Here is a 22,687-nt window from a genome sequence, read left to right as displayed (position 1 = left end):
AGGGACAGGACAACACACCGGGAGGCCACTCGGCCTGGGCTAGGGGCGGGACAACACACCGGGAGGTCACTCGGCCTGGGCTAGGGACAGGACAACACACCGGGAGGCCACTCGGCCTGGGCTAGGGGCGGGACAACACACCGGGAGGTCACTCGGCCTGGGCTAGGGACAGGACAACACACCGGGAGGTCACTCGGCCTGGGCTAGGGGCGGGACAACACACCGGGAGGCCACTCGGCCTGGGCTAGGGGCGGGACAACACACCGGGAGGCCACTCGGCCTGGGCTAGGGACAGGACAACACACCGGGAGGCCACTCGGCCTGGGCTAGGGGCGGGACAACACACCGGGAGGCCACTCGGCCTGGGCTAGGGACAGGACAACACACCGGGAGGTCACTCGGCCTGGGCTAGGGACAGGACAACACACCGGGAGGCCACTCGGCCTGGGCTAGGGGCAGGACAACACACCGGGAGGTCACTCGGCCTGGGCTAGGGACAGGACAACACACCGGGAGGTCACTCGGCCTGGGCTAGGGTCAGGACAACACACCGGGAGGCCACTCGGCCTGGGCTAGGGACAGGACAACACACCGGGAGGCCACTCGGCCTGGGCTAGGGACAGGACAACACACCGGGAGGCCACTCGGCCTGGGCTAGGGACAGGACAACACACCGGGAGGCCACTCGGCCTGGGCTAGGGGCGGGACAACACACCGGGAGGCCACTCGGCCTGGGCTAGGGACAGGACAACACACCGGGAGGTCACTCGGCCTGGGCTAGGGACAGGACAACACACCGGGAGGCCACTCGGCCTGGGCTAGGGGCAGGACAACACACCGGGAGGTCACTCGGCCTGGGCTAGGGACAGGACAACACACCGGGAGGTCACTCGGCCTGGGCTAGGGTCAGGACAACACACCGGGAGGCCACTCGGCCTGGGCTAGGGACAGGACAACACACCGGGAGGCCACTCGGCCTGGGCTAGGGACAGGACAACACACCGGGAGGCCACTCGGCCTGGGCTAGGGGCAGGACAACACACCGGGAGGTCACTCGGCCTGGGCTAGGGACAGGACAACACACCGGGAGGCCACTCAGCCTGGGCTAGGGACAGGACAACACACCGGGAGGCCACTCGGCCTGGGCTAGGGGCAGGACAACACACCGGGAGGCCACTCAGCCTGGGCTAGGGGCAGGACAACACACCGGGAGGTCACTCGGCCTGGGCTAGGGGCAGGACAACACACCGGGAGGTCACTCGGCCTGGGCTAGGGGTGGGACATGCATCGGGAGCTCACTCGGCCTGGGCTAGGGACAGGACAACACACCGGGAGGCCACTCGGCCTGGGCTAGGGGCGGGACAACACACCGGGAGGTCACTCAGCCTGGGCTAGGGACAGGACAACACACCGGGAGGCCACTCGGCCTGGGCTAGGGACAGGACAACACACCGGGAGGCCACTCAGCCTGGGCTAGGGGCGGGACAACACACCGGGAGGTCACTCGGCCTGGGCTAGGGACGGGATAACGCACCGGGAGGTCGCTCGGCCTGGGCTAGGGACAGGACAACACACCGGGAGGCCACTCGGCCTGGGCTAGCGACGGGACAACACACCGGGAAGCCACTCAGCCTGGGCTGGGATAGGCAGGAGAACTGATAGAAATCAGGGACAAGCAGGAGCACCATCAGTTCTCCTGCCCGCCCTAGCCCCCGTACTCGGCCTCTAATTAACATAAGTTCTGCAATCTCATTCAGCCAGCCTGGAATGATCGGCTACGTAAAAATAGAAACGCAACACTGCAAAAAAATATTTGCTCAAGCTAACGGTAGTAAGTACAACCAGTTCCATAAAGGAAAAAGATATTCCGTTCCTCAGCCTTTATCTTAAGGCATAAACAAATTTAGCAAGATACGCTGTCATAAAACTATAGGGTAAACTCAGCAGTCCCACGCTCTGTGAGGAGCCATACTCAAAGGGTTTCCTTTGGGTTTTCTTTGAGTCCAGGCTGGAGGCCACTCAGCCAGGGCTAGGGGTGGGCAGGAGAACTGATAGAGCTCCTGCCTGCCGGTAATTTCTGTCAGTACGCCTGCCCGCCCCTAGCCCAACAAAGGAGGCAGAATAAATGCAGAGAACTTTACTTGAAGGAGCCCAGCAACACAGGGAGGAAGAACATTGCCACACTCTGAAACGGAGAGAGACCTACTGTTGTTGCAGACTCACAGCGCTACTGCTCATGTGTGACATCACCAGGCGGACTCCACTGCGCATGTGTAGCTAATAGGTCTGTGCACAGTTTTCGGTGCAGAATGCTGGCTCCACCCCCGATTTGACTGGCCACGCTGCACGACTGCAGTGAAGAGGCCGGAAAGCGGCCAAAGTGGCAACAACATTTTTCACCGCACCTCGGAACGTAGATAAGCGGCACAACTCCGGTAAGTGCGCCGAAAAACGGGCTCGGCCAAAATTGAGGCCTATGATAGTACAGCACTCCCTCAGCACTGCACTGGAGTGTCAGCCAAGATTTCTGTGCTCAAGTCCCTGGAGTGGGACCTGAGCCCACAACCTGCTGACTCCAAGGTGAGAGCTCTACCCACTGAGACATAACTGACGGTTAATTACAGTCAGTGACAGTTAAAGAAAGAAGCACCTTGTCTAAATAGTTGTGTTATTCATCAAGGAATTACTTACGTACTCTTTGCCACCCCACAACTCTTTTGGTTACGATTGAACTCACTTTGTAGCTAATAGGTCTGTGTTTTATTTCAGATTAAGAGACTCATTAAGAAGTTTATTCAGAGACAAGAAACAATTAACCTTGTGGTTGTGCCATGCAACGTTGACATAGCAACCACAGAAGCTCTGAAAATGGCCCAGGAAGTGGACCCTTTTGGAGAGAGAACTCTGGGTAATTAAACTGAGCAATGTCCTTTAGACTGTTATCCCTGCGATTGTTCAAAACAAACCTTTCATTAGCACTATCACATTTTGATGGCACCAAGAAGGAACTAGACAGGTTCTTGTCAACAAATGAGATCCAGGGTTATTCGCAGTGTACTAGGTGCGTCGAAATCCTCCTCCTGCCTCAAACTGTTATTATGTTGCACCTTTTGTTTGTGGCACTATATTAATCAATGCTGCACAATATTGAGCTCAGAGTAACATGTACGTCATATTTATATCGACAGAGTGGAATTCTGTCCACAATGGGATATGAGACTTTATGGCCTTAAAAATCATGCTGTGCCAACATTAAAGTGCAAATGTTGAATTGTGCTCATATGAAATTCCTTCAATAGGTATTTTAACAAAGATGTTAACCTGTTTAAATAGTGAACAAAGTAACTTCACCGATTGAGTATTTGCGTGTTAATAACGCAAAGTGCAGGTATGCTGGTACAATGGTGAATGGATTAGTAACCCAGAGGTTGTGAGTATAAATCCCAACCATGGCAAACTCTGACACTGTATTCACTAAATCTAAAATCTTTTGCACGTACACGTTAAAAGAGTAGAGTTTGCAAATTTTCTTCGGAGCATTTATTGGGAGTTCTGGCGCAGAGGCTCTGCGGAATTTTCTATTCATTTCGTTTTCATAGAATCATAGAAAATTATGACACCGAAGGAGGCCATTTGGCCCATTGTGTCTGTGCCAGTCAAAAAAGAGCTACCCAGCCTTATCCCACCTTCCAGCACTAGGTCCGTAGCCCTCTTGGTTACGGCTCTTTAAGTGCACATCCAAGTGCCTTTTAAATGTGGTGAGGGTTTCTGCCTCTACCACCCTTTCAGGCCATGAGTTCCAGACCCCCACCACCCTCTGGGTGAAGAAATTTCCCCTCAAATCCCCTCTAATCCTTCTACCAATTACTTTAAATCTATGCCCCCTGGTTATTGACCCCTCTACCAAGGGAAATAGGTCCTTTCTATTCACTCTATCTAGGCCCATCATAATTTTATACACCTCAATTAAATCTCCCCTCAGCCTCTTCAGGCTGGAAAACAACCCCAGCCTATCCAATCTTTTCTCATAGCTAAAGTTTTCCAGTCCTGGTAACAACCTCGTAAATCTCCTCTGCACCCTCTCCAGTGCAATCACATCCTTCCTGTAATGTGGTGACCAGAACTGCACACAGTACTCCAGCTGTGGCCTAACTAGTGTTGTATACAGTTCAAGCATAACCTCCCTGCTCTTGTATTCAATGCCTCAGCTAATAAAGGAAAGCATTCCGAATGCCTTTTTAACCACCTTATCTACCTGTCCTGCTACCTTTAAGGATCTGTGGACATACACTCCAAGGTCCCTCTGTTCCTCCACACCTCCTCAGTATGCTCCCATTTATTGTGTATTCCCTTGCCTTGTTGCCCCTCCCCAAATACATTCCCTCGCACTTTTCCGGATTGAATTCCATTTGCCACCTTTCTGCCCAACTGACCAGTCCATCGATATCCTCCTGCAGTCGGGAGCGTTCCTCCTCACTGTCAACCACACCGACAATTCTTGTATCATCTGAACATTTCTTTATCATGCCCCCAACAATTAAGTCTAAATCATTTATACTACAAAAAGTAAGGGACGGAGTGCTGAGCCCTGTGGAACCCTACTGGAAACAGCCTTCCAATCACAAAACCTCCCCCCAACCATTACCTTTGCTTCCTGCACTGAGCCAGTTTTGGATCCAATTTGCCCCTCTCCCTTGGATCCCATGGGCTTTTAATTTTTGATCAGCCTGTCATGTGGGATCTTGTCAAAAGCCTTGCTAAAATCTACGTAAACTACATCAAATGCACTGCCCTTATTGAACCTCAAAGAACCGCCTCAAAGAACTCAATCAAATTAGTCAGACACGACCTTCCCTTAACAAATCCATGCTGACTGTCCTTGATTAATCTGTGTGTTTCTAAATGAAGGTTTATACTGTCCCTCAGAATCGGTTCCAGTCATTTGCCCACCACCGAGGTTAAACTAACTGGCCTGTAATTACTCGGTTTATCCCTTCCTCCCTTTTTAAACAATGGTACAACGTGAGCAGTTCTCCAATCCTCTGGCACAACTCCTGTAGACAGGGAGAATTGTAAAATGATGGTCAGAGCCTCCGCAATTTCCTCCCTTGCTTCTTTTAGTAGCCACGGATATATTTCATCCGGTCCTGGCGATTTATCTACTTTCAAGGATGTTAAACCCCTTAATACTTCCTCTCACTATGTTTATCCCGTCCAATATTTCATTCTCTTCCTTCTTAACTTCAACATCAGCATCGTCCCATCTTTTGTAAAGACAGCTGCAATGTATTCATTAAGTACCTTATCCACTTAAGGGATGGAAAATCTTCGAGGGCCCATTGACCTCAGCATGGATTCATGCAGGCCCTGAAAGTAAAGTCGGAAAACCTACCCTTAAGTATATACATCCCACAGTCACTGGCCTGTAGCTCACACGGCTGGGCAGGAAGGGGCAGACCTTCAGGCTGCAAAAACAATAAGAGATTTGTCACGGAGCGCAGTAACACTGTTTTCTCACTGCCAAAATGTGTTGAAAATCCAGGTATTTTGACCAAACCTGACCTGATCGACAAAGGAACAGAAGGAAACGTGGTCGACATCATACAGAACCTCGTGGTGGAGCTGAGGAAAGGGTTTATGATCGTCAAGTGCCGTGGCCAACAGGAGATTAATGACCAACTGAAGTTGAGTGACGCAATCGAGAAAGAGAAAACGTTTTTTGAAGACCATGAGGACTTTAGGTAAAGCCAACAGCAATGAACAGCTTCTGTCATAAACAATATTCTCTGTAAGCTGTGCTTTGTGCTGCATGGCCTGTTTCTTTCATTACGCAGTCCCTTTAAATTTCTGCGCAATATTTACAATGTAAAGGCCGGTGAGCAGTCTGTGCTGGACCGTTTAGATTACTGCGCCGCCCCGCACACACCTTAGCGGAAATATTGGTCATAAATATCTTTCATTAAAGCAACCTGTATCCTTACTCGCACCAAGTCCCATTCACCCTTCATCATCATCATCATCGGCGGTCCCTCGAAAGGAGGATGACTTGCTTCCACGCTAAAAAAGGATGAGTTCAATAAAGGACCCGAACTACATGTTGAAGGGTGGAAGATGCCTGTGCGTGCATTTTTTTAACGTGGGGTGGCCGTTGCACACCAGCCACCACACGGGCTTGGTCCAGTGGCAAGGATTAACCAAGACAACTGGAGACCAGCTCTGCTGCACGGACCTAGTACACACACATACCGCAGTGTGGGCTGGCCCCGTGCTGCCCCTGGGCCCCTGGCCCGAACTCACACCTCTCCTGGGCCCCAATCACATCCCTCCACAGTCTCTTGCTGCTCCTGCTGTATCTGCCCACGCTTCAATCACTGACCTGGATCTTGGTGACGTCACTCTTCGCTGCCTTCACCCTCCTGCAGCAGCTCGCTTGGCTCCCTGAAGTAGTACGCCTCCATGTAGTATGACTGTGTATGGCCCAAAGCGATGACATTAATTCGAGGACATCAAATATCTTTTCGCAAGATCAAATAAAGTTGGTCACACTTTGTGCTAATTTGAATGCACAAAAGGCCAGAATTCACCCATGGAGAGAAAGCAGGAAAGGGGTACTGAGGTTGAATGATCAGCCATGATCTTATTGAATGGCGATGCAGGCTTGAAGGGCCGAATGGCCTACTCCTGCACCTAATTTCTATGTTTCTATCACCCCTGTACTCGCTGATGCTCTGGGAATGACTCAATTTCAAAATTCCCACCCTTGTTTTCAAATCTCTCCATGGCCTAGCCCCTCCCTATCTCTGTAATCTCCTCCAGCCCCACATCCCCCCGAGATATCTGCAGCTCCTCCAGTTCTGGCCTTTTGTGCATTCACAATTTAATCGCTCCACCATTGGTGGCCGTGCCTTCTGTTGCCTCGGCCCGAAACTCTGCAACTCCCTGCCTAAACCTCCCTGCCTCTCTCCTGCATTAAGATGCTCCTTAAAAATTACCTCTTTGTCCAAGCTTTTAGTCACCTGTCCTAATATCTCCCTATATGGCTCGGTTTGTTTGATATTTTGTGTGAGGTGCCTTGAGATGTTTTACTACATTAAGGGCACTGTATAAATGCGTTGTTCTTCTCCATCCACATTCCTTCCTTTTTTTCTCTCTCCGTGACTTGCTCTCTTCCTTTGTCCTTCCATTACTTCCTATCTTCCTCTCTGGGTCCCTTCCGAGCTTTCATCCTCCTTTCCAATTTGTAAGAGCATCTTAACCTCCAAACACCCCTCCATCTATTCCTTCATTGTTGTTACATCAATACAGGTACCCTGGTATTGCCTACCTAACAGCACTTTGGGCCCAAAATTCCACATTGCCTTTTTTGGCGCGAGTTAAGGATGATTTTTTAAGCTGAAGTAGTGGCAAAAAAAAATCCGACGGTCACTATATTTCTGTTTGAATTTGGTGCTGTGCAGAAAGACCTGGGCTTCTGTGGGTGGAGCTAATTGATCGCGCCGAAAAACTGAGGCCCATTCTCCGCATGCCCAAGCATTTAGGTTCCCAGGGTAACGTGTAATTGTACAGCTTCACTCTGTCGCTAACCTGTGCTGATTTTTCCTGTGCCAACCCTTCTGATGTTTCCAGCATTTTGCCGTTTTTATTCCAGAATCCCGTATTTTGCATTTGTATCCGTGATGTTCCTGCCCTGGGAGAGCTTTGATGCTAAAACTCCCTGTCCCAGCCAACGGCTCGAAAATGGCCCGCCGCAGCTGCCACTATTACTGGCCAAAAGACCCCCATTGCTACCCCTATCCCTGGCCAAAAGACCCCCATTGCTACCCCTATCCCTGGCCAAAAGACCCCCATTGCTACCCCTATCCCTGGCCAAAAGACCCCCATTGCTATCCCTATCCCTGGCCAAAAGACCCCCCATTCCTACCCCTATCCCTGGCCAAAAGACCCCCATTGCTACCCCTATCCCTGGCCAAAAGACCCCCATTGCTATCCCTATCCCTGGCCAAAAGGCCCCCCATTGCTATCCCTATCCCTGGCCAAAAGACCCCCATTGCTACCCCTATCCCTGGCCAAAAGACCCCCATTGCTATCCCTATCCCTGGCCAAAAGGCCCCCCATTGCTATCCCTATCCCTGACCAAAAGACCCCCATTGCTATCCCTATCCCTGGCCAAAAGACCCCCATTGCTATCCCTATCCCTGGCCAAAAGACCCTCATTGCTATCCCTATCCCTGGCCAAAAGACCCCCATTGCTATCCCTATCCCTGGCCAAAAGACCCCCATTGCTATCCCTATCCCTGGCTGAAAGACCCCCATTGCTATCCCTATCCCTGGCTGAAAGACCCCCATTGCTATCCCTATCCCTGGCCGAAAGGCCCCCCTTGTTACCCCTATCCCTGGCTGAAAGACCCCCCCAATGCCGCCCCTAACCCGAAAGGCCCCCCGCTGCTGCCCTTCTCCCCGGCTTGGCTTCCACCTCCTCCCCCCAGGTTTCTTTGGAAACTGAGGGCCGAGCTCCTGTGTCTGGCCGAGGGAGCAATCCTGCCAGCCGGCACTCCGACCCTGTGAGCCTCAAGCCCGGTGAGCAGGGTTCAGTGGTGGAACTGCAACTCGCAATTTACTGCAATAAATAAAGTTTCTCTTTTAAACATTTTTAATGAGTTTGGATATAATATATGTCTTGTTCTCTCCCTCCAAAACATGTAACTCGGCTCCGATAAACAAGATGTCTGTAACGCCGATTTCTATCTGACTCCGATTTGGGGGAAGGTTTTTCAAGGCGCTCTCCTGTGGTCCCCACCACCGTTTTTGAAAAAATCCTTATTGGCGAAACTCGCAAAAACGGTCTAAAATGGCATTACGGATGGGTTTGACCCCGAGTGGTGTCATAAAAACCTTAACTAAAAAAAATCAGCCATTACCTGTTATACCCTTGGCGAAACTTAAAAATAAGTTAGCTCCAAAAAATACTGACACCTCAAAAAATCTGGCGCTAAATGGTGGTGAATTTTGGGCCCTAGAATAGTGCATCATCACCACAAGTCAGGGAGGGAGCCCACCACCACCTCGGGTCAAGGAGAGATGGCCAATGACCATGGGCAGGCAAGCATCACCCACATCCCAAGAATAATTTACAAATATTCTTTACCTCCTTTGAATAATATGTTTTGTATAGAAACCATATAAAATATCCGACCTGTAGCTCTGTTCTTGAGATGGCAACCACAACAGATTTGAAAAAGACCTGCATTTATATAGCTCCTTTCACGACCACAGGACATCCCAAAGCAATTTACCACCAAGGAAGTACTTGTGGAGTGTAGTCACTATTGTGATGTAGGAACTGCAGCAGCCAATTTGTGCACAGCAAGCTCCCACAAACAGCAATGTGATAATGACCAGATAATCTGTTTTGGTGATGTTGGTTGAGGGATAAATATTGGCCAGGTCACCAGGGATAACACCCCTGCTCTTCTTCGAATAGTGCCATGGGATCTTTTATGTCCACCTAAGAGAGGAGCTGGGACTTCGATTTAACATCTCATCCGAAATAGAACTCTAGTTCGCTGCTTCCCAAATCGCTATGCATTCTGCTTATCTTAATAAAAGTCCGTTGTCCTCTTTGGCAGAGAAGTTGGGCCGAATGGTCTGTTTCTGTGCTGTATGTTCTATGTAATACTCCAGCTATAAGTCAGGCAGGTATGTGGCAGAAGACCACAGTTTAACGTCTCATCTGAATGACGGTACCTCCAACAGTGCAGTGCTCCCTCAGCACTGCACTGGATTGTCAGCCTAGATTTATGTGCTCAAGTGTCTGGAGTGGGACAGGAACCCACAACCTGCTGACTCCGAGGCGAGAGTGCTGCCCATTGAGACATGGTTTATAGAAAAGCCCTGTTGTATGACTAATAATGTTGTGCAATTTCTTTTCTCCTCAGACCACTTTTGGATGATAAGAAGGCTACTATCCCATGCTTGGCTGAAAGACTTACGTCAGAGCTTGTTGATCACATCACAGTAAGTGTTTGCTAAACATGTTCTAGTTCAACCAAAACCACAGTTCCAGAGGTGCTGGCGCTTACTTTAACTTGGGCTTTTAAAGATTGTTGATTTTAGACTGTAATCATCTTCTTGTTTTTTTGAAGAAATCATTACCCAGTTTAGAAAAGGAGATTGAAGAGAAACTGGTCCGAACGGCCAGTGATCTGGAAAGGCAAGGCGAGGGAGTTCCGGACACAGACAGTGAAAGAGTAACTTTTATGATTCAAGTTAGTATTGCATTGTACGTGGGCTGAAAATCAGCAGACATTCCGGCAACACATTGCTACTGTGACCCCGAGGGGGGGGGCAGAGGGGAGTGAGCCCTGAACCCGGACACGTAAAGTGCGGGGTAAATCATCAGGGGTTCTGTAGAGCCTTATAAGGGGCAGAGCCTCCGCCCACTCCACACAAGTCCAATGGCGTAAGAGGGGGTTGGGCCAAGGGCAGAGACTCCCTACAACAGGGCTTCCTGTATTCCTGACCGCCAGAGGGACCGGGCACACCATTGGCAATACACCATGTCGCCAAACGGCAGAAGTCCAGCCCATCTTAGGGGTTCGGGCCGGCATCGTGGCTTGAATCCTTAAAAGAGAAAACTCATTTTGATTTTGATTAGTTCAATAATGCACTGCGCTTGCAAAGAGTGCACAGCCGATTGTCTTCCTGAACCTGGTAACGCCCCCACCCACCCTTAAACCGGGACCTCGAGTGGAACTTTACGTCCTGCTGCTACTAATGGAGGCTCTGGATGTGCCCCTCGTGATGGGGGCGGGGGGGCGCCCGTCATTGGCACGTAAATTCGGGGACCTCTCCCGGATACCACAGACTTTGGAAGACTCGGCGATGGAGGTCCAAGGGTGGTGCGTTCCGATAGCTTATAACGTGACGCAGCCCCTCCCCCCTCCCCTCACCCCCCCCCTCCCCTCCCCCCCCTCCCCCTCACCCCCCTCCCCTCACCCCCCTCCCTCACCCCGACCCCTCACCCCCATCCCCTCAACTACCTCCCCTCCCCCCTCCCCCTCCCCTCACCCCCCACCCCCTCACCTCACCCCCCCTCCCCTCACCCCGACCCCTCACCCCCCTCCCCCTCACCCCCGACCCCTCACCCCCCCCTCCCCTCACCCCCCTCCCCTCACCCCCCTCCCCCTCTCCCCCTCCCCTCACCCCGACCCCTCACCCCCTCCCCTCACCCCCTCCCCTCACCCCCCTCCCCTCACCCCCCCTCACCTCACCCCTCCCCTCCCCTCACCCCCCCTCACCACCCCCCTCCCCTCACCCCCCTCCCCCTCCCCCCCTCACCTCCCCCCCTCACCTCACCCCCCCTCACCTCACCCCGCCCCCCCCTCACCCCCTCCCCTCCCCCCCCCCACCCCCCCCCCTCCCCCCCCCTCCCCCACCCCCCCCTCACCCCTCCCCTCCCCTCACCCCCCTCCCCTCACCCCGACCCCTCACCCCCTCCCCTCACCCCTCCCCTCCCTCACCCCCCTCCCCTCACCCCCTCCCCTCCCCCCTCCCTCACCCCCCCTCACCCCCTCCCCCTCACCCCCCCCTCCCCCTCACCCCGACCCCTCACCCCCCTCCCCCTCAACCCCCCTCCCCTCACCCCCCCCCCTCCCCTCACCCCCCTCCCCTCACCCCTCCCCTCCTCCCTCCCCTCACCCCCCTCCCCTCACCCCGACCCCTCACCCCCCTCCCCTCACCCCGACCCCTCACCCCCCTCCCCTCAACCCCTTCCCCTCCCCCCTCCCCTCCCCTCACCCCTCCCCTCCCCTCACCCCCCCTCACCTCACCCACCTCACCTCACCCCCCCTCCCCTCACCCCCCTCCCATCCCCTCCCCTCACCCCCCACCCCTCACCTCACCCCCCCTCCCCTCACCCCCCTCCCCTCAACCCCTTCCCCTCCCCCCTCCCCTCCCCTCACCCCCCTCCCCTCACCCCCCTCACCTCACCCCCCCTCACCTCACCCACCTCACCTCACCCCCCCTCCCCTCACCCCCCTCCCATCCCCTCCCCTCACCCCCCACCCCTCACCTCACCCCCCCCTCCCCTCAACCCCCTCCCCTCAACCCCCTCCCCTCAACCCCCTCCCCTCACCCTGACCCCTCCCCCTCTTCCCCTCACCCCCCTCCCCTCACCCCGACCCCTAACCGCCCTCACCTCACCCCCCTCATCTCACCCCTCCCCCCCCCTTCCCTCACCCCCTCCACTCACCCCCCTCCCCCCCTCCACTCACCCCCCTCACCCCCCTCACCTCACCCCTCACCCCCCTCCCCTAAACCCCCTCCCCTCAACCCCCCCTCACCCCCCCTCCCCTCACCCCCCCTCCCCTCACCCCCCCCTCCCCTCACCCCCCTCCCCTCACCCCCCTCCCCTCACCCCCCCTCCCCTCACCCCCCCTCCCCTCACCCCCCTCCCCTCACCCCCCCTCCCCTCACCCCCCCTCCCCTCACCCCCCCTCCCCTCACCCCCCCTCCCCTCACCCCCCCTCCCCTCACCCCCCCTCCCCTCACCCCCCCTCCCCTCACCCCCCCTCCCCTCACCCCCCCTCCCCTCACCCCCCCTCCCCTCACCCCCCCTCCCCTCACTCCCCCTCCCCTCACTCCCCCTCCCCTCACTCCCCCTCCCCTCACTCCCCCTCCCCTCACTCCCCCTCCCCTCACTCCCCCTCCCCTCACTCCCCCTCCCCTCACTCCCCCTCCCCTCACTCCCCCTCCCCTCACTCCACCTCCCCTCACTCCACCTCCCCTCACTCCACCTCCCCTCACTCCACCTCCCCTCACTCCACCTCCCCTCACTCCACCTCCCCTCTCCCCCAACCCCTCCCTCCCTCCCTCCCCCTCCCTCTCCCAGAAGCAGCACTAACCTAACCCCTCTCTTGCCCAGAGACAGGAGCAGCAGCAAGTGATTGCCATTGTTCACTGTCTTCGATTTTGTTCACAGAAAATCAATGCGTTTGGCCAACACCTCATTGATTTAGCTTCAGGGGAGGAGTCGGAGGATTATGTCAAGCTGGAGAGGTGCTACACCAAAGTACGGAAGGAGTTTGAAAACTGGAAATATCATCTCGATACAGTTAAACTTCAATGTGAGTACAATTATGTTATTTCGATCGCTTTTTCAGAGCCAGGCAGGGATTTCTGACTTAAATATTGCTCATATTTAATTGGAACAGGCTATCGGTTCTTTTGACTCTGACACGTTCCCTCATAACTGTCCTGTGTCCAAGTGTCCTGCGCCCCCAAAGATTCCTGTTATGTATGTATATAGACCTTACCCAAATGTAGGACTTGCCACCAGGGTCAAACCTGTGGGAGACCTAAGGGTCCCCTGTGCACCCTGGGGCAAGCAGGTATAAAAGGTGACTCACCATGCTGCTTCCTCACTCTGGGGTCTAAAATAAAGAGACCAAGGTCACAACAGTTTGAGCTTGCGATATAATCCTGTGGATTTATTCTGAACATGACAAATTGGCGACGAGGAACGGATCACGAACTTACACACGGTAATGGCTGCTGTTGGTATTCTTGAGAGACTTGTTGAGGATGATGATTGGGAAGCTTTCGTCGAGCACCTCGACCAGTACTTTGTGGCCATCGAATTGGACAAGGCTGAGACGGAGGCCAAGCACAGAGAGATTCTCCTCACTGTATGTGGGTCATCGGTATATGGCCTCCTAAAGAACTTGCTGTCACCGGTCAAAGTAACGGACAAATCTTACACAGAGCTGTGTACGCTGGCTAAGGAACATCTCAAGCCAAAGGAGAGCATCTTGATGGCCAGGTATCGCTTTTACACACACCGTCGCTCCGAGGGCCAGAATGTTCAGAAGGATGAGGGGTGATCTTATAGAAACATTTAAAATAATGAAAGGGATAGACAAGATAGAGGCGGAGAGGTTGTTTCCACTGGTCGGGGAGACTAGAACTAGGGGGCACAGCCTCAAAATACGGGGGAGCCAATTTAAAACCGAGTTGAGAAGGAATTTCTTCTCCCAGGGGTTGTGAATCTGTGGAATTCTCTGCCCAAGGAAGCAGTTGAGGCTAGCTCATTGAATGTATTCAAATCACAGATAGATAGATTTTTAACCAATAAGGGAATTAAGGGTTACGGGGAGCGGGCGGGTAAGTGGAGCTGAGTCCACGGCCAGATCAGCCATGATCTTGTTGAATGGCGGAGCAGGCTCGAGGGGCTAGATGGCCTACTCCTGTTCCTAATTCTTATGTTCTTATGTTCTTATGACCTAAGACGCCTTGCGGGGCAGTGCGACTTTGCAGGATCCTTGGGGGAAATGTTGCTGGACTTTTTCGTGCTTAGAATCGGCCACAAAGCTATCCTTCACAAACTGCTGTCTGTCGAATCCCTAGATCTGAGCAAGGCCCTCACGATAGCCCAGGCCTTCATATCCACGAGCGATATCACACATATCTTCACAGAATCGAATCTCACCAGTGAGCACCGTGCACAAAATAATGTTTTCAGCAGGCAGAACGGCACAGGGCAGGGCCTATACGGTTGCAGAGGCTAGACCTAGGCCTAGAGTGACTCAGAGTCCGCCGTGGGGCGTGAATGCGTATCCATTAGCACCATGTTGGCACTGCGGGGGCAGTCATAGAGTTCATCAACGTCGATTCCAGCACTATGTGTGCAAGGGCTGTGGAACAATGGGGCACCTCCAGCGAGTGTGCAAACGATCTCTGACTCACCACGTGGCAGTGTCAGGAGAGGACGACCGATCCAGCGAGGATCACGATGAACGAGCAGAAGAGGCAATTGAACCTTCACCACCAAAAGCCCTCCGATAATGTTAAAAGTTGAACTTAACAACACTCCAGTCTCCATGGACTAGACATGGGGCGAGTCAATCAGTTATGAGCCAGAAAGCTTTCGAGAGGCTGTGGAGTGACGAAGACAAGCGACCAGAGCTGATCCTGATTCAGGCAAAGCTGCGCACCTACACCGAGGAACTGATACCAGTTATTGGTAGTGCGGACCTAAGAGCATTCCATGAGGGAACAGTGCACGAATTACTACTGTGGATTGTTTCAGGTGATGGGCCAACACTGCTTGCCAGGAGGTGGATGGGGAAGATTCAATGGAACTGGGAAGACCTCTGTGTACCCTCTCCAGTGAACGAGGCCTCCCTTTCCCAAAGACCAAGTAAACTCCCTCTTCCAGCTGAACCAGGCATCGAAGTGCAGATCCCCGAGGCACAGGCTGCTCATCAGAACCACGAGGAGGTAACGTTCAACTGAGCAAAGGTACAGCTGGTACCCACCACCCAAAGCTGACGACCCTTTTGCGATGATGGCAGAGGCTCCGGGTCGACCATGCAGAGTGGGACACCGGCCAAAACGAGCCAAAGGCGTCTTCCCAACGCCAGAGGCAAAATACCTGGGGAGGAAGATCACGGCAGTCGGCATCACGGACACGGACGAGAGGGCGTCCAGACCATCGGACAAGGCGGCATCCAGACCAAGGGACGAAGGTATGTCCAGACCACGGAAGGTCGCCGGAACGGAGGAATGTGTCGCCCAGCAAGGAAGACGACTGGGTTTGAAGCAAAGCTAAAGGGGCAGCCGCAGTAAAGGCCAGGAACCCACCACGCTCAAATAAATTGTGTGCACCATGTAACCCATGCGAGCGGTCTTTCGCGGCCAATGATGTTCCATTGTATGGGGTCGGGGGTACCTTGCAACAAGCCAAAGTAGCGGGTGAACCCCAACCAGTTGTATATGTATCTGACAAAGTATTTGTAACAAGTGAGATGTTACCACACGGGGACGGGAGTGTTGTGCAGCAAGCTAAAGTAGCGGGTGAGCACCAAACGATTGAACATGTGTCCAATAAGTTAAACAAAGCAGCAGCCTGTGTTCACGGGACTATAGAGATTTACCAAAGAGTGTCCCAATATGTGCTCGAGTCCCACGAGCTTGGGAGAGTAGAGGCACCATTATCGATGTGTTGTTTGGAGAATGTCTAACACTGTGCACTGTAACATGATCCGCCACCGGCCAGGCACAGGGAGCGGCACCTATGCTCTCAGTGGGCTACCGTTGCCCACCCCCGGGTGGAATCGGCACAGCATGCAGACACACTCGCGGTCGTGGAAGTGCTAGAGAGTGAGGAGTCAACTGTAACGGCCCCCCAGCTTCGGACCTGGACCAGCCAGGATCCCACGTCACTGCCTGCCAAAAGTGAACTGCTGGATGGGATGTGGCAATCTATCCACCAAAAAGACGATAGACCCATCTCAACGTTGCAAAGCAAGGCAGGGCGGCTACACACAGTCGGTGGTCCGGGGCCCCCATACTACGGCCCAATGTCCACAGGGACCACTAGGCCTCCCGCCACTACCGAAAGTCTCAAGGCCATTGCGGCCATCCTGGGCTTGCCCGACCTCAGGGTCAGCGCCCAAATCACTAAACCCAGCACCACGCGTGCCACAGTAGACCCGGCTATCCTGGGTGTTACACAATCACCAGACTGAATCACTCAGAGCCGAGCCTTCTGCAGGCCATCAGCAGAGAATGCACCATGTGGGCACGGCCCCTCCACGCGACATCAGAGTAAGTGACCTAGACCATGTTCAGGGCCCCAGTCGGGCCGTTAGCACCGCATTAGCCAAGGGGGGAATGGAGTGCATGTGACAAAAACGGAGCGTTTGATTGTGAAACCATGTAAGCAGTGGGACGAGACCAAATGGTGAGCGACAGATAACCAGGAACCACACCGTAAGGACCTGGCCCCCAGCAACCCACTAACACGATCAACTTCACCGTCAACCACAAAGACAAACCCACCATGTCAAGACTTCAACCCAGGCGATTGACTCGGGGGCGCTGGGCGCCCGATCGCCATAACTTGCATAATAAGACTTGAGGGGTGGGGGGGAAGTGATATTATGTATGTATGTAGACCTTACCCAAATTTGCCACCAGGGGGCACACCTGTGGGTCACCTGTGCACCCTGGGGCAAGCAGGTATAAAAGGTGACTCACCATGCTGCTTCCCCACTCTGGAGTCTGAATAAAGAGACCAAGGTCACAACAGTTTGAGCTTGCAATACAGTCCTGTGGATTTATTTTGAACATAACAATTCCTACCCACTCATGCTCATGCTAACTTTCCTCAGAGTCGTGCTCCGCTTGGCACTGGTGCACTTCAACAGCTCTCCCCTTCACTTAAAGGGGAAGGGCCACTGCGCACTCTGCAAGGCCTCTGAGCACCTCCCCTAGGCCACCAGGGAAGCATAGGACCGGGCCTGCGGCTTGGCACCCAAAATGGAGCACCGGGTTGCACGCTGGCGATCCGGAACTTGCTAGTCAGCAGGCAAAAAAAGATGGCGGCTGGGGTCGCTGGCGCCCTCCGCTTTAAGGAGCGCCCCGCGAGCGGACATTGGCCAGCTTCGCGACCAGTAAAGCTGACGTTGACATCCACTTGCACCAGCCTCAAGGCCCGCGGGGCAATTTCCCGCCCCGGAGTGGTAAGGGATCACTGTGCACATCGATGACATTGCTGGTTGCGTGGTGGCCTGGGGCACTAACCATAGGGCGTAGCAGCACCTCCGCAAACTCCTGGGCAATTTCCCAGGAGGCAGTGTCGTCCCCTTCCCCGGCCAAAAAGTCTCCTCCACCCCATTAGCGACTCCCGGAGGCACTAACTGAGCTATAAAAAAAGGGCAATTTCGCCCCCTAAATTCTTGGCTTCCAAGTTGGGAGGGGGAAAGAGGCGTATGAATGGTATCAGCTGTGGCTCACTGAGTAGCGCTCTTGCCTCAACATCAGAACGTCGTGGGTTCAAGTCCTGCTCCAGAGACTTGAGCGCATTATCTCGGCTGTACTGAGGGAGTGCCGCACTGTCGGAGGTGCCGTTTTTCTCATGAGACGTATGTCCTCTCAGGTGGATGTAAAAGATCCCGCACCAATATTTATCCTTCAACCAACATCACTAAAAAATAGATTATCTAGTTGTAATCTCATTGTTGTTTGTGGGAGCTTGCTGTGCAAATTGGCTTCAGCGTTTCCTACATTACAACAGCGACGACACTTCAAAAATACTTCAATGGCTGCTAATCGATTTGGGACAGCCTGAAGTCATGAAAAGCGCTGTATAAATGCAAATCCTTTCTTTCTAATTGATGGTCTGTTATGTTAACATGCGATTTCACCTCATGCCTGTGTCCAGTGCAAAGGCATTACTGCTGTAGGACCACACAATAAAATGCTGATCATCCTCCAAAAATGTGACCGTTTCTAATTTATTTACTTTGAATAACAGTCCATGGTGTGATGCGTAAGAAAGTTCTGGAATATGAAAACTCTTACCGTGGGCGGGAGTTACCTGGGTTTGTCAACTTTAAAACGTTCGAGTCGATCGTGAAGCAACAGATTGCAAAGCTGCAACAACCTGCCATTAAAATACTGAAGAAAATTACAGGTAAGTTAACTGAAGCTTTATTGTTTCCTGAAAGCACGAAACCCAGAGCTCCCTTTGCGACATATTGGAAGGGCTGACGACATCAAAATATGTTTTTTTCCTTTTCTCTTGTCGTCCTGTCCTTACCTTAAATTTATTTTATGTCTTTTGGTTCCTCCCCCCATTCCCCCTCATTGTCATCCCTGGCCAAAGGCTGACAATAGGCTCCCTGGCCTCCATCAATGCTTTCCTTCATTTGGATGCAAGGCATAAGGACATAAGAAATAGGAGCAAGAGTAGGCCATTCGGCCCCTCGAGCCTGCTCCGCCAGTCAATAAGACCTCAACTCCACTTTTCTGCCCGCTCCCCATAGCCCTGGATTCCCCGAGACTCCAAAAATCTATCGATCTCAGCCTTGAATATATTCAGAGACTCAGCATCCACAGCCCTCTGGGGCAGAGAATCCCAAAGATTCACAACCCTCCTGAGTGAAGAAATTCCTCCTCATCTCTGTCTTAAATGGCCTACCCCTTATCCTGAGACTGTGCCTCCCCTAATTCGAGACACTCCAGCCCAGGGAAACAACCTCTCAGCATCTACCCTGTCAATCCCTTTCAGAATCTTGTATATTTCAATGAGATCACCTCTCATTCTTCTAAACTCCAGAGAGTATCGGCCCATTCTACACAATCTCTCATCATACGACGGCCCTCTCATCCCAGGAATCTATCTAGTGAACCTTTGTTGCACCGTCTCCAAGGCAAATATATCCTTCCTTCGATAAGGAGACCCAAACTGTGCACAGTACTCCAGGTGTGGTCTCACCAAGGTCCTGTACAATTGTAGCAAGACTTCCTTACTGGTATACTCCAACTCCTTGCAATAAAGGACAACATGCCATTTGCCTGCCGTATTGCTTGCTGTACCTGTATGCTAGCTTTCTGTGTTTCTTGCACAAGGACATCCCAATCTCTCTGAACACCAACATTTAAAAGTTTCTCACTATTTGAAAAAGATTCTGTTTTTCGATTCTTCCTTCCAAAGTGAAGAACCTCACATATCCCTACATTATACTCCATCTGCCACCTTATTGCCCACTCACTTAGTCTATCTGTATCCTTTTGCTGACGCTTTGTGTTCTCCTCACAGCTTACTGTCCCACCTAGCTTTATATCATCAGCAAACTTCAATACATTACACTCAGTCCCTTCATCTAGGTCATTAATATAGATTGTAAATAGCTGAGGCCCCAGCACTGATCCTTGCGGCACCCCACTAGTTACAGCCTGTCAACCTAAAAAAGACATAAGAACATAAGAACATGAGAATTAGGAACAGGAGTAGGCCATCTAGCCCCTCGAGCCTGCTCCGCCATTCAACAAGATCATGGCTGATCTGGCCGTGGACTCAGCTCCACTTACCTGCCCGCTCCCCGTAACCCTTAATTCCCTTATTGGTTAAAAATCTATCTATCTGTGATTTGAATACATTCAATGAGCTAGCCTCAACTGCTTCCTTGGGCAGAGAATTCCACAGATTCACAACCCTCTGGGAGAAGAAATTCCTTCTCAACTCAGTTTTAAATTGGCTCCCCCGTATTTTGAGGCTGTGCCCCCTAGTTCTAGTCTCCCCGACCAGTGGAAACAACCTCTCCGCCTCTATCTTGTCTATCCCTTTCATTATTTTAAATGTTTCTATAAGATCACCCCTCATCCTTCTGAACTCCAATGAGTAAAGACCCAGTCTTCTCAATCTATCATCATAAGGTAACCCCCTCATCTCCGGAATCAGCCTAGTGAATCGTCTCTGTACCCCCTCCAAAGCTAGTATATCCTTCCTTAAGTAAGGTGACCAAAACTGCACGCAGTACTCCAGGTGCAGCCTCACCAATACCCTATACAGTTGCAGCAGGACCTCCCTGCTTTTGTACTCCATCCCTCTCGCAATGAAGGCCAACATTCCATTCGCCTTCCTGATTACCTGCTGTACCTGCAAACTAACTTTTTGGGATTCATGCACAAGGACCCCCAGGTCCCTCTGCACCGCAGCATGTTGTAATTTCTCCCCATTCAAATAATATTCCCTTTTACTGTTTTTTTTTCCCCAAGGTGGATGACCTCACATTTTCCGACATTGTATTCCATCTGCCATACCTTAGCTCTTTCGCTTAACCTTTCTAAATCTCTTTGCAGCCTCTCTGTGTCCTCTACACAACCCGCTTTCCCACTAATCTTTGTCATCTGCAAATTTTGTTACACTACACTCTGTCCCCTCTTCCAGGTCATCTATGTATATTGTAAACAGTTGTGGTCCCAGCACCGATCCCTGTGGCACACCACTAACCACCGATTTCCAACCCAAAAAGGATCCATTTATCCCGACTCTCTGCTTTCTGTTAGCCAGCCAATTCTCTATCCATGCTAATACATTTCCTCTGACTCCGCATACCTCTATCTTCTGCAGTAACCTTTTGTGTGGCACCTTATCGAATGCCTTTTGGAAATCTAAATACACCACATCCATCGGTACACCTCTATCCACCATGCTCGTTATATCCTCAAAGAATTCCAGTAAATTAGTTAAACATGATTTCCCCTTCATGAATCCATGTTGCGTCTGCTTGATTGCACTATTCCTATCTAGATGTCCCGCTATTTCGTCCTTAATGATAGCTTCAAGCATTTTCCCCACTACAGATGTTAAACTAACCGGCCTATAGTTACCTGCCTTTTGTCTGCCCCCTTTTTTATACAAAGGCGTTACATTAGCTGCTTTCCAATCCGATGGTACCTCCCCAGAGTCCAGAGAATTTTGGTAGATTATAACGAATGCATCTGCTATAACTTCTGCCATCTCTTTTAATACCCTGGGATGCATTTCATCAGGACCAGGGGACTTGTCTACCTTGAGATCCATTAGCCTGTCCAGCACTACCCCCCTAGTGATAGTGATTATCTCAAGGTCCTCCCTTCCCACATTCCTGTGACCAGCAATCTCTGGCATGGTTTTTGTGTCTTCCACTGTGAAGACCGAAGCAAAATAATTGTTTAAGGTCTCAGCCCGTTTATCCCTACTCTCTGTTTTCTGTCCGTTAACCAATCCTCTATCCATGATAATACATTACCTCCAATCCCATGATCCCTTATCTTGAGTAATAACTCAAGATGCTTGAGTTTATGTGGCACCTTATCGAATGCCTTTTGGAAATCCAAATATATTACATCCACTGGTTCCCCTTTATCTACCCCGCTTGTTACATTCTCAAAAAACTCTAATAAATTTGTCAAACACAATTTCCTTTTCATAAAACCATGTTGACTCTGCCTAATGTTATGATTTTCTAGCCCGGATACCACTCCCTGACAATGGATTCCAGCATTTTCCCGACGACTGATGTCAGGCTAACTGGTCTGTAGTTCCCTGTTTTTTCTCTCCCTCCTTTCTTGAATAGCGGTGTTACATTTGCTACCTTCCAATCCGTTGGGACCGTTCTAGAATCTAGGGACTTTTGAAAGATCACAACCAATGCGTCCAAGATCTCTGCAGCAACCTCTTTTAGAACCCTAGGGTGTCGGCCGTCAGGTCCAGAGGATTTGTCGCCTTTTAGTCCCATTAGTTTCTCTAGTACTTTTTCTCTACGTATATTAATTACATTAAGTTGCTCACCTTCATTAGACCCTTGGTTCCCCACTTTTTTAGGCATGCTTTTTGCATCTTCGATTGTGAAGACAGATACAAAATATTTGTTTAACGTTTCTGCCATTTCCTTATTCCCTATAATAATTTCTGCTGCCTCAGTCTCTAAGGGACCAATGTTTACTTTAGCTAATTTCTTCCTTTTTACATACTTGTCGAAGCTCTTACGATCTGTTTTTATATTTCTTGCTCGTTTTCTCTCATAGTCTATTCTTCCCCTTTTTAATCAATTCTTTTTGGTCATCCTTTGCTGGTTTCTGAAACTCTCCCAATCCTCAGACTTACTACTTCGCAACATTATAAGCTTCCTGTTCAATCTAATGCTATCCTTAACTTCTTTATTTAGCCACGGATGGATCAATTTTCCTGTGGAGTTTTTGTTTCTCAATGGAATGTATTTTTGTTAAGAATTATGAAATATTTCTCTAAATGCTAACCACTAGATTTATCTGCTGCCATACAATTTAATCTATTTTTCCAATCTACCTTAGCCAGCTCGCCCCTCATACCTATGTAATTGGTCTTAGTTAAGTTTAA

General features: G+C 51.5%; 1 protein-coding gene across 1 annotated transcript in view; it reads left to right on the top strand.

Moving 5' to 3' along the window:
• The window catches only part of LOC139275957 (interferon-induced GTP-binding protein Mx3-like), a 69,232-nt gene that overhangs the window by 30,989 nt on the left and 15,556 nt on the right, over nt 1–22,687 (top strand). The window contains exons 5-10 of the mRNA XM_070893208.1: nt 2,770–2,908; nt 5,543–5,741; nt 9,936–10,014; nt 10,143–10,265; nt 12,980–13,124; nt 18,317–18,475. Of these exons, the coding sequence (XP_070749309.1) occupies nt 2,770–2,908; nt 5,543–5,741; nt 9,936–10,014; nt 10,143–10,265; nt 12,980–13,124; nt 18,317–18,475 (844 nt within the window). The remainder of the gene's footprint in view (nt 1–2,769; nt 2,909–5,542; nt 5,742–9,935; nt 10,015–10,142; nt 10,266–12,979; nt 13,125–18,316; nt 18,476–22,687) is intronic.

Source organism: Pristiophorus japonicus, chromosome 11 (assembly GCF_044704955.1).
Source record: "Pristiophorus japonicus isolate sPriJap1 chromosome 11, sPriJap1.hap1, whole genome shotgun sequence".
Classification (NCBI taxonomy): domain Eukaryota; kingdom Metazoa; phylum Chordata; class Chondrichthyes; family Pristiophoridae; genus Pristiophorus; species Pristiophorus japonicus.
The sequence above is the reverse complement of the archived record's forward strand: the minus strand, read 5'-3'. Positions and strand labels throughout refer to the sequence as shown.